This window comes from Megalobrama amblycephala, linkage group LG2, assembly GCF_018812025.1.
Source record: "Megalobrama amblycephala isolate DHTTF-2021 linkage group LG2, ASM1881202v1, whole genome shotgun sequence".
NCBI lineage: Eukaryota > Metazoa > Chordata > Actinopteri > Cypriniformes > Xenocyprididae > Megalobrama > Megalobrama amblycephala.
Genome location: NC_063045.1, coordinates 55,132,655 through 55,154,859, shown reverse-complemented (window position 1 = coordinate 55,154,859; position 22,205 = coordinate 55,132,655). Strand labels below are relative to the sequence as shown.

At 41.0% G+C, this 22,205-nt stretch overlaps 2 protein-coding genes and 1 pseudogene across 2 annotated transcripts; all 3 read right to left on the bottom strand.

The window, feature by feature from the left end:
- Window positions 1–575: 575 nt before the first annotated feature.
- On the bottom strand, window positions 576–3,595 carry LOC125262967 (trace amine-associated receptor 13c-like). The gene has a single exon (XM_048181805.1). The coding sequence runs from the start codon at window positions 2,401–2,403 to the stop codon at window positions 1,393–1,395; it is 1,011 nt and encodes a 336-aa protein (XP_048037762.1). The 5' UTR covers window positions 2,404–3,595; the 3' UTR covers window positions 576–1,392.
- Window positions 3,596–13,698: 10,103 nt separating this feature from the next.
- Window positions 13,699–15,123, bottom strand: LOC125262966 (trace amine-associated receptor 13c-like). The gene has a single exon (XM_048181804.1). The coding sequence runs from the start codon at window positions 14,867–14,869 to the stop codon at window positions 13,859–13,861; it is 1,011 nt and encodes a 336-aa protein (XP_048037761.1). The 5' UTR covers window positions 14,870–15,123; the 3' UTR covers window positions 13,699–13,858.
- A 1,211-nt stretch (window positions 15,124–16,334) lies between these two features.
- LOC125262965 lies at window positions 16,335–18,428 on the bottom strand (annotated as a pseudogene).
- Window positions 18,429–22,205: the final 3,777 nt, after the last annotated feature.

Sequence of the window (22,205 nt, the reverse complement as noted above, 5' to 3'; positions counted from 1 at the left end):
TTATTCAGTATTGGGGAAAGTTACTTTTAAAAGTAATATGTTACAATATTGTATTACTCCCTAAAACACTAATAACTACAGAAATTGATACAGGTAATGCTAATATACACAGTCATAGCAATGCTGATGTTGTTAACATTAACAATTTGAGAACAATATAACAGTAATAATGATTTGCACGGTTTGGCATGATCCGAGCGATCATTAGATTTAATAATCATTGGCAGCATGATTTATCGTAGGCCTAATGATTTTTTCCTCAGTTGGTCAGAACAAAAGTGGCAGACATGTTACTTACTTGTTCAGATGATATTTTCCAGTGAAAATCCTTATATTGGTCATACTTTCAAGACGTAGAATCTGTGATTCTGAAGTACAGTATCCACACCGGTGCGGTGACTGACAGCAATCATTAGATTCATCCGCGCTGACGAGCTGTGCCGAGGCACAACGCACGTACAGATAACTGTTCTGCATATGACTGCAATTACAGGTTTCAAACAAGAGATGGCGACAAAGAGGAAAAATCACGGACTGCAGCTTTAATTATGTATTATTTTTTCTCACCTGGGCTGGGCTTGGTTGTTTGCTTTTTAATAACAAACAAAATGTTTCATTTTTGGCAAATGTAAAGGCCCTTTCACACCACACAAGTGAAGTGAATATGCCTCTGGCCAAAGAAAGGAAATGCAAATTCTTGCCTGTGCAGTAGAGGGCGCAGTTCAAACAACCCTTCAGCTGTGATGCCATTCCAAATTTCAGAGGAATAGGATGCAGGAGAAGAAAGTTCAACACTCATATTATCAATCAATGAATAGGAAAAAAATAACTTTTGTAACTTAATTGAGAAAGCAACTCTTTCTTACTCATGGATATTTTGTTGTAAATGTATAAATAATGCATTACTTTACTAGTTACTTGAAAAAGGGTATTTAAGTATTAAAATACATTAAACACACATAAGGGTTAAAGCAGTCCATTTTTACTATACATGTTGGATTTACTTTATCCTAACAGTAGGTTTTGGGATCGCTTCTCCATGAAGAATACATGTGATGCTTTCTTAGAGCACAGAAGAGATATTGGCAGCCTCAATCACCATTTATGTTCATTGCATCTTTTTTTCTGGATAGTGTAAGTGAATGGTCATTCTGCCTAACATCAGACATGAGGGTGATTAAATGATGACAGACCTTTTTTTTTTTTTTCTTTGAGTGAACTATGTCTTTAATAATAAGTTAATGTTGTTTGTTGAATTGTATGTCTCATTGTTGTACCTGAACACGTGAAAACATATAATATATATTGCAATAGCGGTATTTGTGCATTTTCAGGCATGGAAATTGAAGAAGAAAAAAAAAAAAGAAAACAAATCAACCCCCATCTCCACAATCATGAATGGCAATCTGTAAATATTTCCATCAGAGATGATGCTGGCTGAAATATTTTAAGAGTTAGGATGTGTTTAACTGATATTTTAAACCAGCGGTAAAATAAAGCATAGATAAGAGGATTCAGACCACAGCTAACATACAAAGTCCATGCTAGAAATGTCATTGTAGTGGAAGAGACTGCAGTGGTTTCTGTTAGAGAACAGATATAGAATGGAATATAGCAAAGCATATAAACTGTCACAATGATTCCTAATGTCAGAGCAGCTTTACTCTCAGATTTCCTCCTCACTGAACCTTCCTTTACACATTTTCCACCCTTCATCAGGGAGTTTATAGCTTTCACTTGCCATTGTACAACATAAAATATCCTCAAATATACAGAGATGATCACTACACAAGGAAATAGGAATAAAAAGAATAAATCGGTAAATATCCAAGCAAGACTATTCATGACAATACACTGACCATAACACGTTTTGTGTGAGATATTAAAATATCCATTACTAATTACATACCCAACATTGTAAATTGAAGAGCAAAACCAGCAGAGACAGATGCTTATTGAAGTTTTAGTCATGGTTATTTTCTGTGGGTACAGTAAAGGGTGACATACAGCCACATAGCGATCAACAGCAATTAAAACTAAATTACTAAGAGATGAAGAAAGAAGCAACCTAACAGTAATTGCAAACAGCCCACAATAAGTGTCTCCAAAGTACCAACACATCTCAATTTGCTTGATGCCCTCTATGGGTATCAAAATAAGGCCAGTAAACAGGTCGGCCACAGCCAGAGAGAGAATGAGCAGGTTTGTTGGAGTGTGAAGCTTCTTGAAGTGAGAGATGGAGATGATCACCAGCAGGTTCACAAACACAGTCCATGCTGAAAGCAATGATATGAACATGTAAATTATATAATATTCATATCTGGAGCGTTTTCCCTTGATACATGATGAGTTGATGGCAGGAAAGCAGTATTGAGTCTCATGATCCTCTGTCTCATAGGCCATGAGTGAGTCTCCTCCTGTTAGGAGTTTGTTCTGCTCTCCTTACTGTTCTTTCATTTATACAGCATCTGGATCAGACTGGCCAACCCATCTACCGCCCACTCTGATGCTGCATAATGGCACAATTATTTTTTCATGATGCATGAAAAAACAGTGGATTGAACAGTGGATTGCAACAGTGGATTGAAGCTAAAATGTAAGAGGGTTTGTAGTCCTTCCTTGTGCACCTCTAATTGTGTCCAATTACTTGTTTTGTTAATGTAGCATTTTGACCTTATATTTAAAAAGAATATCACAAAATGTAACCTTTTTCATTGAAGTAAAACAATTGAAAACCTAATGACATAAGACACACCTGAAAGCAATTTACACAATCAACCAATGAGAATGTGACACATGCAACAAGGGTACAAATCAGAACATTATACATGAGACTAGGGAAGCACATGACATAATCACATGAGGAAAAGGGGATCACATGACAAAACTAGGAACCTTGACGAAGAAAACATAAACGTGAATCAAAACCAAACGTGACAGTGAACATCTCAACATTGCTAATGCTCTTGAGAGTGACATTTAGATGAATATAAATATGTGCTGCGTGTTTTCTTCGCAACAAAAATGACAGCAGTGAGAAAAAAGCAGCGAAGAAAGCATCTGATCATGTGGATGTATATGTGGATTATGTTTGCATGAGCTCTGCATTTCGACACTCCAGTCAAGTCACGTCACGTTTATTTATACCACTTCATACAATATGTTGCTTTAATATATAGATAACAATATATTGTTATCTTGGTTTAGTTTTAGTTTAGTTTTATTTGCACACATAAAACATATACAATAAAACCGAAAAAATGTACAATCCATATACTGTGCAGGGAGAGGCAGAAAACCCCAAAGGGCTTATTTAAAGCCTCCACCTAAACAACAACAACAAAAAGAAACTAATTGTGAAATCTATAGGCCTACTGTAATTAAGACATTTATTCAGGAAATTCATTACAATCAGAAAGACGTATAGTACAGAGAAATTTCATGTCGGAGTAGGATTTGAGTAAACGTTGTTACCGGTGAGCAAGGTGGAGCATTCGCTTGGGCCATGAGCTATTGAGCGGAGCGCACTGGCATAGAGCGGAGGTTTCGCTCACATGCTCTGTTCCAGACGACCATGTTGTTATGAAAATATTTGTGTATTGAAATGCTCAAATAAGATGATGTAAAATTTTAAGAGTCTTCTGTGTGTGCCCTCTTGACTTTGTAATTTGTTTGCTTTCGTCACTTTCATTTTTCCTCTTGTGCACTGATTCTCTAAACTGAACAGCTGACTAGAATGATCTCACTCACTGACTGCTCCAATGCTGATTCAACACCAAAAAGCCACTGATGGTGGTCCGACTAGTGCCAACGTTGCAGAACGCACCACAAAAACTGAGCTGAGAGATGCTCAACAATAGCTGACCGTCACCTTGGTATGTCACGGCCTTATAATTTAGGGATATTTCAAATCAAAGGGGTCAAATGAGTTCCAAGTTGGATCAAGACATTTTACAGCAGAACATTAGTGTAGTGTAGTGCTCATACTGGTCCATAATTTTTCCAAACTACATTGCTATGCATAAGACAAAATTGAGACACATGAAATCAGAAAATTAAGCTTTTACATCTTATTAACAATTACAGCTGTCAGTATAAAGTACAAGAACATTGATGTCCAGCGAAACATGAAAGTTTACTTAGTGCACATTTAAGCCCTGTACTGCAATATTGAGTTTCTTTATTACAGAATTACTGCAGCCAGTATCTACTGACTCCTTGTGTACTTTAGGGCTGCAATAACTTTTCGATAAAAATGATAATAATCGATAATGAAAATCATCGACAACGATTCTCATATCGGTCTGCACACCGTGCACAGATAACTTCTGCCAGTCATGTCAAATTACAGTATTAAATAACAAATTTCTATGGATAAAAATGCATCTAAAAATAGTGACAGAAACTGAGTGATCTGCTGCAGGAAAGGTACATGATCCAAACTGCCCAAAACATGAGACTTCTTTATTTTAAGCTTCAGGCTAATGCATTAGCATAATGGCTTGCCCTGTCAGGTGCTTTGACAAATGCATGTGCATCTTCAGCGCAAAACGTTCATTCTACGGCTATATCCTTATCTGTCCATTTTGCATAAATGTTTATCCTGACAGTCTGCGTTAAACTTCAAAGTTTACTGAATGAGCGCCGGCGCACGCATCTGTGTCAGACAGACGGAATGCTGTAGAGAGGGGTATTCAGTGCAAAAATATTAATTTTGCTGAAATGTGCCCCCGGTTTCACAGACAATGCTTTAGCTAGTCCTAGACTAAAATTAATGTTTGAGCTGATTTAACTGAATGTAACTTGGACTGACAGATCTTCAAATATGTCAGTGCCAGTGTTTTGTCTTAAGATGCACACCAGTAATGTTTTTTTCAAGTGAAAGTTTATAAAAGCTTCTTAAATGCCCTAATTGAACTAAGGCCTAATCCTGGCTTAGGCTAAGCCCTGTCTGTGAAACCGGGCCGTGTTGTTTAAAGTTAAATTTAGATTTAAAAGGTCAACATGTCATTCACATATTTTATGAGAGTAGTAACTGTAAAGGGATAACAACATGTAACTGAATATAAATGTAAGTTGTTTCTTATAGCCGATTTACAGGATAAAGAAATGACAGTAAGAGGTGTTGGTGTCAGAAGTGAATGTGTGCAGTCCTGCAAAACATTTATCTTGCCTATTGGTTAACACTGAGTTCATGTTTTTCTTTATTATCTTTATTACTATCTTAATTTTTAATGTAAAGATTTACACTATATTCACTATATACAGTGCTTAACAAATTTATTAGATCTTTGCCACCCAATGTAAGGTTTGTGCCACAGCTGTCCTAAACTATCAGTATTGGTGATTACTACACTCTAAAAAATGCTGGGTTAAAAACAACCCAAGTTGGGTTGAAAATGGACAAACCCAGTGATTGGGTTGTTTTAACCCAGCGGTTGGGTTAAATGTTTGCCCAACCTGCTGGGTAGTTTTATTTAAACCAACTATTGTTTAAAAATTGCTATATGGCTAGCTTAAAATGAACCCAAAATAGTTGGGAAATTAAAAACCAGATGCAATTAGAGGCAACAATAATAGACAAAAGGTGAATGTTTATTAATAAGCTTTAATATTTTATTAATATAAATTTAATAGTTTAATAGTTTATTAATATAAATTTATTAATAAGCAATTTAATAAATGTTTATTGTTTAATAATTAATCATTGAACATTAATAAATGTTCATTTCCAACTGTCACAGACACGTCAGGTTCCAACCTCCACCAATCACAGCGCACGCCATCCCCAGAGTACTGATCACCGCCACCTGCACCTCATCACTCCACTCATCAGCAGCACTATAAAGCACACACGCACACAGCACTCCATGTCCGGTCTCGTTCGCATATACTCATTGTTATGCTTACCTCAAGGACTCCTCTTCGTATACTCACCTGTCTCCAGCGTGTCCCCTTCCCTCTGTGTGCCTCGTCTGCTGTGTGGGTGTGTTCCAGTCAGCTCCCAAGTTCTCCAGCGATCTCCAAGCTCCAGCGTGTATCTACCTGCAAAAGAAAGGACAGTAACTATACCTCATTCTACCTGCTCAAACCTATCTACAACCAGTTCACTCATCTGTGTGTGTTCATCTGCTCTACTGTGGTCAAATAAACAGCCATTACCTGTTACATCTGTGTCTGTCTCCTATATACCGTAACAGAAGACCGGACCAACACCGCAGACCCAGTATGAGCCAGCCGGATCCCTTCCAGGAACTTGTGGATGCGCTTCGGCGCACATTAACCATCCATCCACCACCGCCATCTCCAGTCACTGTCCCTTCACCTGCACCAGCGAACACCACCGACAATGTCAACAGTCCTCCTTCGTTGCCACCGTACGCCAGTCCCATGGCCAAACCAGCGCCCTTCTCAGGATCAGCGGGGGATTGCAGCGGATTCCTGCTGCAATGCACACTGGTCCTGGAGATGCAGCCGCACCTGTACCCGAGTGACACATCCAAGATAGCGTTCATCATTTCTCAGCTCAGCGGCAAAGCATTAACATGGGCCGACTCCATCTGGTCCCAGCGGGGCACTGTAACCCAATCCTACTCGGCGTTTATTTCCCACTTCCGGGAAGTGTTCGGGATCACGGATTCTTCAGCTGGTGAGAAACTTTATAATATGAAACAAGGATCAATGTCTATTTACGATTATGCTTTGCAATTCAGAACGCTTGCAGCACTCAGCGGATGGAATGAACAAGCCCTGATAACAACTTATCGTCAAGGATTAGAACCTCGGGTGCGGCTGCATCTCGCTGCATGCGAGGACTCCATCGGCCTTGAAAAGTTCATCCAGCTCTCCATTCGCTGCGCCACTCGCATGCAAGCGTGCATCCAAGAGCACCAGGACCAGTCCCTCTCCAACGTGCTCCTCTGCCGATCCGAACCCGTCAACACCCCAGAACCAGCCCAAGAACCAATGGAAGGGGAAAACTCTCATCTATCTTCTGAAGAACGCCGCCGCCGGCTGACCCTTCATCTCTGTCTCTACTGTGGAGAACCTGGGCATGTGATTGCAGCATGCCCCACACGACCGCCACGACCCCTGGTGAGTGCTATTATTCCTGCTACTCATAAGATGAAACCACTCACTACTGTCGTCAATCTTACTGCCGCTACTGTCTCCCTTTCAGTGATCGCGCTCATCGACTCGGGGTCAGCCGGCAACTTCGTCTCCGGCGCCATCTGTCGCCAACTACGTCTCAAGACCACTCCGTCTCCGACCATTTACAAGATCAGCTCAATAACCGGCAGACCCCTGAGCCGTAAGCGTGTCCGCACCGTGGCTGGACCAGTAACACTTCAAGTTGGTTTACTACACCGAGAAGAGGCTCATATGCTGGTTCTGGAGGACTCCACTGCTGACGTGGTTCTAGGGCGCCCCTGGTTGGAGCAGCACAACCCTACCATCTCCTGGAAAACGGGCGAAATCCTGAAGTGGGGCGACACATGCTTCTCTCACTGTCTGGCTGAACTTCCTCTTCCACAAACTCCTCCGCCTGACCTCACTCTCTGCGCCACGTCCATTGAAAGTCCAGTCGAACAACGCTCTGTCGACATCCCCAAGTGTTACGCCCCCTTCAGCGATGTCTTCTGCCCGCAACGGGCTTCCAAGCTGCCTCCACACCGGCCATGGGACTGTGCCATCGACCGGCTTCCGGGTGAACCAGTGCCAAAGGGGAAGATATACCCCCTTTCCATCCCGGAGGAGAAGGCCATGGAGGATTACATCAAGGAAGCCCTCGCCCAAGGTTACATCAGGCAGTCTACTTCCCCTGCTGCTTCCAGTTTCTTCTTCGAGGCTAAAAAGGACGGAGGCTTGCGGCCATGCATTGATTTTCGCTCCCTCAACAAAATAACAGTCAAGTTTCAGGTATCCCCTTCCTCTCGTCCCAGCGGCCCTGGAACATCTCCGTGGTGCCACTGTGTTTACGAAGCTGGACCTCCGCAGCGCGTACAACCTCATCCGGATACGTGAGGGGGACGAGTGGAAGACCGCCTTCATCACCCCTACTGGCCACTACGAATACCTGGTTATGCCGTATGGACTGGTCAACGCCCCCTCTGTATTCCAGGATTTCATTCATGAGGTGCTCCGGGAGTTTCTCCACCACTTTGTCCTAGTCTACATCAACGACATACTCATATACTCCCGGAGCCAGGCCGAACATCGCCAGCACGTTGTGGAGGTCCTCACCCGTCTTCGTCAGTACAACCTGTTCCTCAAGGCAGAGAAGTGCTCATTCCACCAACCTTCCGTCTCTTTCCTGGGTTACAACATAGACCACAGTGGCATCCGGATGGACGAGAGGAAGGTGGAGTCCATTACCAACTGGCCAGAACCCACCACCATAAAAGAACTCCAGCGCTTCCTCGGATTCTCCAACTTTTACAGACGGTTCATCAAAGGTTACAGTTCCATCGCCCATCCACTTACCAGCCTGCTCCGCAATAAGCCCAAGTCTCTGTCCTGGACCCCGGCAGCCACCAACGCCTTTAACCAACTCAAAGAAGCCTTCATCACCGCTCCCTTACTCGTACATCCAGACCCAGAGAAACAATTCGTCGAAGTGGACGCCTCAACAACTGGAGTGGGAGCGGTGTTGTCGCAGCAGCAGGGGACGCCAAGTAGACTCCATCCATGCGCCTTCTTCTCCCGCAAGCTCAGCCCGGCGGAAGTCAACTACTCCATCGGTGACAGGGAACTTCTTGCTGTAAAGCTTGCCTTGGAAGAGTGGAGGCATTGGCTGGAGGGAGCCAAGCACGCGTTCCTGATACTGACAGACCATAAAAACCTTGAATATCTTCGGTCAGCAAAGAGACTGAACCCTAGACAAGCTTGCTGGGCCATGTTTTTCTCCCGCTTCAATTACACCATCTCCTACCGCCCAGGTACCAAAAACGTAAAGGCTGACTCTCTCTCTCCCGTCTCCATGCTCCTGACGAACAGACCGAGGAACCTGAACCCATCATCCCGAGCTCTCTCATCGTGAGTCCAATTACCTGGTCAGAAGAGACCATCCCCTCCTCCAATGCCTCCACGAATCCTCCGCCGGGCTGTCCACCTGGCTTGCTGTACATTCCACGGACACGACGCACTCCCACCATTCACTCGGCTCACACGTCACTTGGCACTGGTCACCCGGGGGTCAATGAAACCCTCTCGTTGCTAAAAGAACGCTTCTGGTGGCCAGGGATGGCTTCGGATGTCAGAAGGTACGTGCAGGGCTGTAGGGAGTGTGCCATCTCCAAGTCTCCTCGTCATCTGCCAGCTGGGAAATTCCTTCCGCTGCCCGTTCCAGATCGCCCATGGTCACACCTAGGAGTGGATTTCATTACTGATCTCCCTGTCTCAGAAGGAAATACTACCATCCTAGTTGTTGTGGATCGCTTCTCTAAATCATGCCGTCTGATCCCACTTCCAGGATTACCCACTGCCATGGAGACCGCCGAAATACTCTTCAACCAAGTCTTCAGATACTTCGGAATACCAGAGGATATAGTCTCCGACCGAGGACCCCAGTTCATATCCAGAGTATGGAAATCGTTCTACTCCCTCCTAGGTGTGGCCGTCAGCCTGACTTCCGGATACCACCCGCAATCGAACGGGCAGACGGAAAGGAAGGTGCAGGAGATTGGCCGCTTCCTCCGTACCTTCTGTCATGACCACCAGGACTCTTGGAACCAGTTCCTGGGTTGGGCCGAGTACGCCCAAAACTCTCTCCGGCAGTCAACTACAGGACTCACACCGTTCCAGTGCGTACTCGGCTACCAACCCCCACTGTTCCCCTGGGATGGGGAACCCTCCAACGTTCCGGCAGTGGATTACTGGTTCCGAGAGAGCGAGAGGGTCTGGGACTCAGCACACCATCAACTGCAACGAGCCCTGCGCAGACGCAGGATGGTAGCCGACCTCCGACGTTCCAACACCCCTGTCTTCCAACCTGGTCAGATGGTTTGGCTATCTATCCGAGACATCAGACTGCGTCTGCCCTGCAGAAAGCTGAGTCCCAGGTTCATTGGCCAATTCCCCATCATCAAGCAGGTCAACCCAGTCACCTATCAACTCCGTCTTCCACAAGGGTATCGTATACACCCCACTTTCCACGTGTCACTTCTGAAAGCTCACCACCCTTCTGTTCTTCCCACAGGACCTGACGTGGCTCCCGCCGAACCCCCCCTTCCACTCATCCTGGAGGACGGAGCTGCGTATGAGGTTCGTGAGATCTTGGACTCCCGGCGTCGTGGTGGTCAGCTGGAATATCTAGTGGATTGGGAAGGATACGGCCCTGAGGAGCGCTCCTGGGTCCCAAGGAACGACATCTTAGACCCCAGCTTACTCCAAACATTCCACGACAGTCACCCTGAGAAACCGGCACCGCGGGGAAGAGGACGACCACCACGGCGTCGGGGTCCTCGGCCCTCTGGAGCGGGCCGTGGAGGGGGGGTACTGTCACAGACACGTCAGGTTCCAACCTCCACCAATCACAGCGCACGCCATCCCCAGAGTACTGATCACCGCCACCTGCACCTCATCACTCCACTCATCAGCAGCACTATAAAGCACACACGCACACAGCACTCCATGTCCGGTCTCGTTCGCATATACTCATTGTTATGCTTACCTCAAGGACTCCACTTCGTATACTCACCTGTCTCCAGCGTGTCCCCTTCCCTCTGTGTGCCTCGTCTGCTGTGTGGGTGTGTTCCAGTCAGCTCCCAAGTTCTCCAGCGATCTCCAAGCTCCAGCGTGTATCTACCTGCAAAAGAAAGGACAGTAACTATACCTCATTCTACCTGCTCAAACCTATCTACAACCAGTTCACTCACCTGTGTGTGTTCATCTGCTCTACTGTGGTCAAATAAACAGCCATTACCTGTTACATCTCTGTGTCTGTCTCCTATATACCGTAACACCAACATACTTTGGGTTAATTTTAATTAAGCAATACTGTAATTTTTAAACAATAGTTGAGTTAAATAAAACTACCCAGCAGGTTGAGCAAACATTTAACCCTACCGCTGGGTTAAAACAACCCAATTGCTGGGTTTGTCCATTTTCAACCCAACTTGGGTTGTTTTTAACCCAGCATTTTTTTAGAGTGTAAAATCATTTTTCTTGTTTCTGTAATGGTTAATCCACCAGTAAGCTCTTTAGTCACAGCAGTATTTCTAATGCTAAAATATAATTATTGTTGTTATCCATAAATTTTCGATTTTACTGTTTTACAAGAAAGGCAGTGAAAAAAAGCACTTTATAGTTTTTTTTTTTCTTTTTTTTTTTTTTTTTTCTTTCAGATGCCTAGTTACAGTCAATGACAACAGAGACTGTTAAGTTTTTTTTTTTTTTGGATAGTATGTCTGAATAATGACTGGTTGTTTCAGTTTGTTATTTGCCTAATAAATGACAATAAAATTTTTAGTTTTAGACAAGTTTTTTATTGATTCTTAAAATATTTGTTCTCTCTTTATTATGACTTGTAATCTAAAAAAATTAAGCACTGTATGTTTTCATAGCATTAAATTGGCATATTTGTTTGAAGTACATTGGGCAGGATGTGCAATAGTGTGTTTTTTGTCAATAATAATAATAAAAATAAAAAAAATACAAAAAATTCTGAATTTTACAGAGCCCCTAAAGGGACCTTTGCAAAAATAAAAAAATTACAGAGTTTCGCGTTTCAAGGACTTATGTCCATTTTAACGTATTTAACTCTGTGGCATCCAAGAATCACGCTGGGAAATGGGCCCAGTGTGCATTGTCAAAATGCCACATTTAATGGTTCATGAAAAAACATTGGTACAGTAAAAATGATGAAACTTTGTATTTCGTTAGGGCAGTAGGCCACATTTATATTTTCCCATGTAAAAATACTGGAACTGTAAAATGTAGGCGTACTAAAATTTCATATTTCACAAGATCAAACGGCCCTTTATTAAACCACTTTGTGGGATTTATTGCATCCTTACAGGTGGCAGAGAAATGCTTATTTTCTTCATTCAGTTCTAACAGCGCTTATTGCGAGCAGAGCCACTGACATAAAGGACTTTAGATATAAAGGAAGACACGTTTAATTAAAACAAATAATTAGCTGGAATTATCCTAGACGATCTGGTCTAAGAAAGCCAGATTTTGAGCAAATACAGCTGTATTAGTTCATGTGCATCCACTCTCATTTTCGCTTTAATTTTCATGATCTTTATTAGTTCATGTGCATCCATACTCTGGCTTTCTTCATTGGCAGTGACGCACAAATGAAATAGGTTATAGTATACACAAACCCAGGGGCGGACTGGCCATCTGTGTGATCTAGAGAATCACAGAACGGCCGGTACTCCAGGATGGCCAGCGGGCCGGCCCACCACCCGCCACGCACGCAGTCATCACCTGTTTTTTCCCCCCACTTTTCTGTTTCACACTCCAGTACTGTAGGTGATTGCTGTCAGCTGCACTGGCCGTGGCCACCAAGTAAGGAGAAGAAGAAGTGGAAGAGTAGGAAGAAACCAACAGCAAAGACATTAGATAGAAGAAGCATAGAAACAAACAAACAATATGCATAATGCGGCCGCGGGTAAAAAACGGAAAGAAAAGGGTGGGGCTGAGAAGGCGAGAGAAAAAAAATTGCGGAATTTAGATATTGAAGCCACTAAATGTCGCAAAATAACTGACCACATGCAGTAGCTAATATTAAGAAATATTGAAGATTTTGAATACAGAAGCTACATTTGTAATGGTGTATTTTCATTTAGATGTGATATTATTATTTGTGCAGTAAGATTAATTACTGCATAAATTAATTAAGATTAAGTAATAAATTCATTTTAAGACAGCATGGAATAGATTGTATAATATGCTGTTATAGCATAATCTATTCCATGCTATCTTGGAATAAAAATTCAAAAAATTTTTTTTTTTAAATCCATTCCATCATTTGTTTATTCAGGTTGAGCTTCCGCGCGCCGATTGCTTTGGGCCAGGCCTAGTCAAAGTCCAGGGCCGTTTTTTAGTCCCAGTCCGTCCCTGCACAAATCGCAAATTGTAACACGTGCGCACGACATAAAGTTTCTCGTGCACATCATTTTTTTATTTTTGCAAAGGTCCCTTTAGGGGCTCCGTAGAATTTTAAACTAAGAAATAATCGGCCAACTAATCGATTATCAAAATAATCATTAGTTGCAGCCCTAGTTTGTAAGTGGCCTGTTTGTGCCACAGTCACTCACATACATTCAGATAAAGTCACAACCACTTGAAGGCGCATCAGTGGACATGATCACAATACAAAGAGTACAGTGGGACCTTTTACACATTTACAGAGATACTGTGATGCTTATCAGTAATATCAGAGATAAATGGCTAAAGGTGAGTCTGGTGCAAAGACAACAACCTCTCTTAATTATTTAAATGAACATATATGTGATGCATTTTTACATAAATGTTGTGATTTACAGACAATTTATGTATACCAGCCTACATAAGAAGCAGATCTGCATGCGAAACAGTTGTTTTTTAAGAGTTTGATGCTAGCATGTTGATAATGCAATGATGTTATATATGTTAATCAGCATTACAATACATAAAACACTAAAGCAGTCCATTTTTACTACACTGAACTATTTTCTTAGAACACAGAAGAGATCTTGGCAGCCTCAGTCACCATTTACATTCACCATTTATGTCTCATTCTTGTACCTGAACACATGAAAACATATCACATGTGTAGCAATAGCGGTATTTGCATTTTCATGGATGGGAGTCAGATGTTGTGCTTTTAGTGCAAAAAAATTAAATAAATCAACCCCCACCACCACAATCATGAATGACAATCTGTAAACATTTCTATCAGAGAGGATGCTGGCTGAAATATTTTAAGAGTTAAGATGTGTTTAACTGATATTTTAAACCAGCGGTAAAATAAAGCATATACAAGAGGATTCAGACCACAGCTAACATACAAAGTCCATATTAGAAATGTCATTGTAGTGGAAGAGACTGCAGTGGTTTCTGTAAGAGAACAGATATAAAATGGAATCCAGCAAAGCATATAAACTGTCACAATGATTCCTAATGTCAGAGCAGCTTTACTCTCAGATTTCCTCCTCACTGAACCTTCCTTTACAAATTTTCCACCCTTCATCAGAGAGTTTATAGCTTTCACTTGCCATTGTACAACATAAAATATCCTCAAATATACAGAGATGATCACTACACAAGGAAATAGGAATAAAAAGAATAAATCGGTAATTATCCAAGCAAGACTATTCATGACAATACACTGACCATAACACGTTTTGTGTGAGATATTAAAATATCCATTACTAATTATATACCCAACATTGTAACCTGAACAGCAAAACCAGCAGAGACAGATGCTTATTGAAGTTTTAGTCATGGTTATTTTCTGTGGGTACAGTAAAGGGTGACACACAGCCACATAACGATCAACAGCAATTAAAACTAAATTACTAAGAGATGAAGAAAGAAGCAACCTAACAGTAATTGCAAACAGTCCACAATAAGTGTCTCCAAAGTACCAACACATCTCAATTTGCTTGATGCCCTCTATGGGTATCACAATAAGGCCAGTAAACAGGTCGGCCACAGCCAGAGAGAGAATGATCAGGTTGGTTGGAGTGTGAAGCTTCTTGAAGTGAGAGATGGAGATGATCACCAGCAGGTTCAAAAACACAGTCCATGCTGACAGCAATGATATGAACAGATAAATTATATAATAATCATATCTGGAGCGTTTTCCCTTGATACATGATGAGTTGATGGCAGGAAAGCAGTATTGAGTCTCATGATCCTCTGTCTCGTAGGCCATCGTAGGAGTGAATCTCCTCCTGTTAGAAGTTTGTTCTGCTCTCCTTACTGTCCTTTCATTTATACAGTGTCTGGATCAGACTGGCCAACCCATCTACCGCCCACTCTGATGATGCATAATGGCACAATTATTTTCATGATGCATGAACAGAACAGTGGATTTAAGATAAGATGTAAGAGGCTTTATAGTCCTTCCTTGTGCACCTCTAATTGTGTCCAATTACTTGTTTTGTTAATGTACGTTTTGACCTTTTATTTAAAAAAAAAAAAAAAAAAAAAAAATTACAAAATGTAACCTTTTTCATTGAATTAAAATAATTGAAACACTAATGACATAAGACACACCTGAAAGCAATTTACATAATCAACCAATGAGAATGTGACACATGACACAAGGGTACCAATCAGAACATTACACATGAGGCTAGGGAAGCACGTGACATAATCACATGAGGGAAAGGGAATCACATGACACAACCACGAACCTTGACTAAGAAAACTACAAAATAAGACATAAAAACAAAACCGTGAATCAAAACCAAACGTGACAGTGAGTATCTCAACATTGCTAATGCTCTTGAGAGTGACATTTAGATGAATATAAATATGTGCTGCGTGTTTTCTTTGCAACAAAAATGACAGCAGTGAGAAAAAAGCAGCAAAGAAATCATCTGATCATGTGGATGTAGATGTGAATTATGTTTGCATGAGCTCTGCAATTCGACACTCCAGTCAAGTCACGTCACGTTTATTTATACCACTTCATACAATATGTTGCTTTAATATATAGATAACAATATATCCTTATATTGGTTTAGATTTTTTTGCACACATATAAAATATATACAATAAAACACAAAAAGTACAATCCATATACTGTTCAGGGAGAGGCAGAAAACCCAAAAGGGCTTATTTAAAGCCTCCACCTAAACAACAACAACAAAAAGAAACTAATTGTGAAATCTATAGGCCTACTGTAATTAAGACATTTATTCAGGAAATTCATTACAATCAGAAAGACGTATAATACAGAGAAATTTCATGTCAGAGTAGGATTTGAGCTAACGTTGTTACTAGTGAGCAAGAGTGGAGCATTCACTTGGGTCATGAGCTATTGAGCGGAGCGCACTGGCATAGAGCGGAGGTTTCGCTCACATGCTCTTTTCCAGATGACCATGTTGTTATTAAAGTCCGTGTGAACCGTAAGTTGCAAACGACTTTTCTCCAGTGTTGTGACGTTTTTCCAAATGAAACAGAATATTGAATAGAGGGCAGAGTTTTACTTTTGCCACTACTCCTCTCCATCTCTCGCTCATAGCAGACTAACGGTTGGAGGGGAGTGGTTTACGTGTTTTTAACCCAAGCCGTCAAACTGACGTCATCAGAGAAGGAATGCCATTCCAGACCGGAAGTAACTTTTCAGATTTTGATTAATGATTACCGCGACAAACAATTTTTTTCTGTGTTTTAACTTGCATGGATTAATTGTTTACCACAAGACTAGTAATATGCACTAACAAAGTAAATAAGGTAAATTTTGATTTCATGTGTACTTTAAATATTTGTGTATTGAAATGCTCAAATAAGATGACGTAAAATTTGAAGAGTCTTCTGCGTTAGCCCTCTTGACTTTGTAATTTGTTTGCTTTCGTCACTTTCATTTTTCTTCTTGTGCACTGATTCTGAACAGCTGACTAGAATCTCTGCTCCAATGCTGATTCAACACCAAAAAGCCACTGATGGTGGTTCGACTAGTGCCACCACAGAATGCACCACAAAAACTGAGCTGAGAGATGCTCAACAATAGCTGACCGACTACATTGCTATGCATAAGACAAAATTGAGACACATGAAATCAGAAAATTAAGCTTTTACATCTCATTAACATTTACAGCTGTCAGTATAAAGTACAAGAACACTGATGTCCAGTGAAACATGAAAGTTTACTTAGTGCACATTTAAGCCCTGTTCTGCAATATTGAGTTTCTTTATTACAGAATTACTGCAGCCAGTATCTACTGACTCCTTGTGTACTGTTTGAAAGTGCCCAGTTTGTGCCACAGTCACTCACATACATTCAGATAAAGTCACAACCACTTGAAGGCGCATCAGTGGACATGATCACAATACAAAGGGTACAGTGGGACCTTTTACACATTTACAGAGACACTGTGATGCTTATCAGTAATATCAGAGATAAATGGCTAAAGGTGAGTCTGGTGCAAAGACAACAAACTCTCTTAATCAGCATTAAAATACATAAAACACTAAAGCAGTCCATTTTTACTACACTGAACTATTTTCTTAGAACACAGAACAGATATTGGCAGCCTCAGTCACCATTTACGTTCACCATTTATGTCTCATTCTTGTACCTGAACACATGAAAACATATCACATGTGTAGCAATAGCGGTATTTGTGCATTTTCATGGATGGGAGTCAGATGTTGTGCTTTAAGTGCAAAAAAATGAAATAAATCAACCCCCACCACAATCATGAATGACAATCTGTAAACATTTCTATCAGAGATGATGCTGGCTGAAATATTTTAAGAGTTAAGATGTGTTTAACTGATATTTTAAACCAGTGGTAAAATAAAGCATAGATAAGAGGATTCAGACCACAGCTAACATACAAAGTCCATATTAGAAATGTCATTGTAGTGGAAGAGACTGCAGTGGTTTCTGTAAGAGAACAGATATAAAATGGAATCCAGCAAAGCATATAAACTGTCACAATGATTCCTAATGTCAGAGCAGCTTTACTCTCAGATTTCCTCCTCACTGAACCTTCCATTACACATTTACCACCCTTCATCAGAGAGTTTATAGCTTTCACTTGCCATTGTACAACATAAAATATCCTCAAATATACAGAGATGATCACTACACAAGGAAATAGGAAGAAAATGGTCAAATCAATGAATGTCCAAGCAAGACTATTCATGACAATACACTGACCATAACACGTTTTGTGTGAGATTTGAAAATATCCGATACTAATTACATACACAATATTGTAACCTGAACAGCAAAACCAGCAGAGACAGATGCTTATTGAAGTTTTAGTCATGGTTATTTTCTGTGGGTACAGTAAAGGGTGACATACAGCCACATAACGATCAACAGCAATTAAAACTAAATTACTAAGAGATGTAGAAAGAAGCAACCTAACGATAATTACAAACAGTCCACAATAAGTGTCTCCAAAGTACCAACACATCTCAGTTTGCTTGATGCCCTCTATGGGTATCACAATAAGGCCAGTAAACAGGTCGGCCACAGCCAGAGAGAGAATGATCAGGTTGGTTGGAGTGTGAAGCTTCTTGAAGTGAGAGATGGAGATGATCACCAGCAGGTTCACAAACACAGTCCATGCTGACAGCAATGACACAAACAGGTAAATGATATTGTATTCATGTCTGGAGTGTTTTCCCTTGATACATGATGAGTTGATGGCAGGAAAGCAGTATTGAGTCTCATGATCCTCTGTCTCATAGGCCATGAGTGAGTCTCCTCCTGTTAGGAGTTTGTTGTGCTCTCCTTACTGCCCTTTCATTTATACAGTGTCTGGATCAGACTGAAAAACACATGTCCCTCCCACTGTGATGATGATGCATAATGGCATAATTATTTTTTTGATGCATAAACATATCAGTGGATTGAAACTAAGGTGTAAGGGTTTGTAGTCCTTCCTTGTGCACTGGTAAGTGTGTGCCTGTAATGTAGGGAGCAGGACAATGGAGTTGGATATCCATGTGCAGGCTTTATTTACAGAAGAGCGTAAATAGAGCATACAGGCAGTAGGTCAAACACCAGCAAACAGTAACAAGAAGGCAAGGCAAAAGAGTAATCCAAACATAGACAATGGTCAAGGCAGGCAGCAAACGATCAACAAACAAGGAAACAGTCCAGGGTCAAAACACTGGCTAGGCAAGACAAAGCAGGGCAGGGCAGGACAGGACAGGACAGGACAGGACAGGACAGGACAGGACAGGACAGGGAACAAACGGAACGCAAACCAATGGCTAGATGAGGCAAAAACAATACTTAGCAATGTGTGTGTGTGTGAGTACAGCTTATAAAGGGTCACTGATGGGAAACACGTGTGAGTGCATGATTGGTTCCTAGGTGGGGAATTGTGGGAAATGGAGTCCATATAATGAAAATAGTGCACGGACCCAGGGCATATGTAACAGTGCCCAAGACTGTACTTGTTTTTTTAACCATTAATTAAATGTACTCCATCCAAAAATTACAATTTCTTTCATTATTTCACTCACCCTCATGATGACACAGATATGAAGGGCTCATAGTTTTTAAATAAAATAAAAAAATGCTTGATTTTAAGTTATATTTTCAAGGTTTGAAATGAGGTTGAATTTTAAATATTGTAAGTGGAAATAATTTTTTCTTAGAACGTGCAATAAAAAACGATTGAAAATACACTATATTGCCAAAAGTTTTGGGATGTCTGCTTTTACATGCTTTAATGACATCCCATTCTTAATCCATAAGGTTATTATGGAGTTGGCCCACCCTTTGCAGCTATAACAGCTTCAACTCTCCTGGGAAGGTTTTACGCAAGGTTTAGGAGTGTGTTTATGGGAATTTTTGACCATTCTTCTAGAAGTGCATTTGTGAGGTCAGGCACTGATGTTGGACAAGAAGGCCAAGGTCAAGGTCACTTTTATTTATATAGCACCTTTAAACAACATTTCTGCTGACCAAGGTGCTTCACAGAAAACAATAAAAAGATCATACAAAAGCAGTCATACAAGAAAAAAAGAAAAGGAAAAAAAAGTATATAAATCAGCAACAAAATCATAAAACCAAATAAAATCAAAGACTAAGATTTAAATCACTGAGACTAAGAAATCTAAATATAATGTATAGGCCTGAGAAAAAAAGATATGTTTTCAGAGATGACTTAAATACAGATAAGAAGGCCTGGCTCACAGTCTCATCTCTAATTCATCCCAAAGATGTTCTGTCGGATTGAGGTCAGATATTTTAGGCCAGTCAACTTCCTCCACACCAAACTCGCTCATCCATGTCTTTATGGACCTTGCTTTGTGCACTGGTTCGTAGTCAGGTTGGAAAAGGAGGGGGTCATTCCCAAACTGTTCCCACAAAGTTGAGAGCATGAAATTGTCCAAAATGTCTTGGTATGCTGAAGCATTAAGAGTTCCTTTCACTGGAACTACGGGGCCAAGCCCAACCCCTGAAAAACAACCCTACACCATAATCCAGCCTCCACCAAACTATACACTTGGCACAATGCAGTCAGGCAAGTACCGTTCTCCTGGTAACTGCCAAACCCAGACTTGTCCATCAGATTACCAGACAGAGAAGCATGATTCGTCACTCCAGAGAACACGTCTCCACTGCTCTAGAGTCCAGTGGTGGCGTGCTTTACTCCACTGCATCCGACGCTTTGCATTGCACTTGGTGATGTAAGAATTGGATGCAGCTGCTCGGCCATGGAAACCCATTCCATGAAGCTCTCTGCGTACTGTTCTTGAGCTAATCTGAAGGCCACACGAAGTTTGGAGGTCTGTAGCTTTTGACTCTGCAGAATGTTGTCGACTTCTGCGCACTGTGCTCATCAGCATGCAGCGCTGACCCCACTCTGTGATTTTACGTGGCCTTCGTGTTTGAATTGCTGTTGTTCCCAATTTCTTCCACATAGTTATAATACCACTGTAGCGAATTAACTCAAAGGGGAAATATTAATAATTATTCATAACTCAATATGATTTATTAATTATGATTAATTATGAATATGTAAATCTGTTAATCAGATTTACTGGATATAGCTACATTAATCTTAATATTACAATCAATTAACCTGTTGTCCAGTGAACACTTAGTGTTGATTGTTTAATAATTCTAAGAAATGTTCATTTCCAGGTTATGGAAAAATAACATTCGTATTGCACCGTGCTACTTAGAGCATAGGTTCGGGATCTAAATCACTTCAGAGGCAATTAATTAGCAGATGGAGTCAGAACCAAATATATATTGTGCACAATCTTTATTATCTAACTCACAAACACATAACTAAACTAACAAACACGTAACATACAACAAAAGTCACACACACATTCACACATTCATACACACACACTCCGTTGAACCGGAGGAGGTACTGTTACTAGAGCTATAGGAAAAGTCAAAGACAATCTGGAAAGGACTCATCAGTTTCTTTTAGCAATAGCAAAGGTAAGTCTTACAAATCAATACTAAATCGCTGTTTAGCATTAAAATGTACGATACTTGAAAGATGCCTTTAGGCTGAGGAGCGTCGGATCGGCAGGTCGAGGAGAAATCTTGAGGATTTTGTCTGAAGTTGTTGCCAGTCTTTTCTATGTTGGATGTTGAGCACATGGCTGGTTTATAGGCCGAGGCCAGCAGGCCTAGACCTAGGCCTACCAGGCCTTGGCCTGAAGCGGCCTTCGGCCAAGAGGGTTCTGTTCAGTTGTCCACGAGGCAAGGAAAAGAGAGGGAGTGGCATTGTTCTCTAGCTTTTAACCTCTTAAAATTGGTGTAGCCAATGAAGGTGTTGTGTTTCCGGGTGACAACACTCCCCCATGTTGGGGCTTTTATGACTGAGCAAGATTAAACTGGCTGAGCTTTGAAGAAGAACTATTAAAGATTCTTGTAATACTTATGTGTTGCGCAGGTATGGACATACCGCACATGCAAGCATTCAAATCTTCCTGCTGAGAACCCATAGACACTAAACATGGCATAATTGAAGTTAATTTAAATGTATCATAAAACTACATACATACGTGAATACAATGATTGTAATACAGCAATGGTAAAAATGGATGATATTTCATCTCCTGGGATTGTTAATGTTAATTTATAAAACAGTCTGTCTGTACATTAATGCTGTGTTATGTGTGGATAATGCAGGAGAGATGCACATTTTGTGTGTCTCTTCTCTGCTCTCCATGCGGCATTTATTGGTGCAATAAAACTTGTAACTGAGAACTTCTCGGGGGATGGAAGCCAGACCCCAGAGTGAGCTTAAAACTACTGGTTAACTAACAAATAACTGTGTCTGATTTGTCTCAGTCATTACACCATTAACAGTTGACCGTGGAATATTTAGTGAGGAAATTTCATGAACTGACTTATTGCACAGGTGGCAACCTATCACCTATTTGTGAATTGATATATTTAAATTACATATGTAGTAAAAGGTGTATGCTGCTAAAATACAGACACCAGACAGATGCACAAAAACAGATTCAGTATTCCTCAAAATGAATAAAAATGCTCAGTGGAACACAAACAGAATTTTTGCAAACCTGCAATAATTAAA

Excerpts from the sequence above, each read along its gene's own strand:
- LOC125262966 (XM_048181804.1), bottom strand. The coding sequence starts at position 14,869 with ATGGCCTACGAGACAGAGGATCATGAGACTCAATACTGCTTTCCTGCC.
- LOC125262967 (XM_048181805.1), bottom strand. The coding sequence starts at position 2,403 with ATGGCCTATGAGACAGAGGATCATGAGACTCAATACTGCTTTCCTGCC.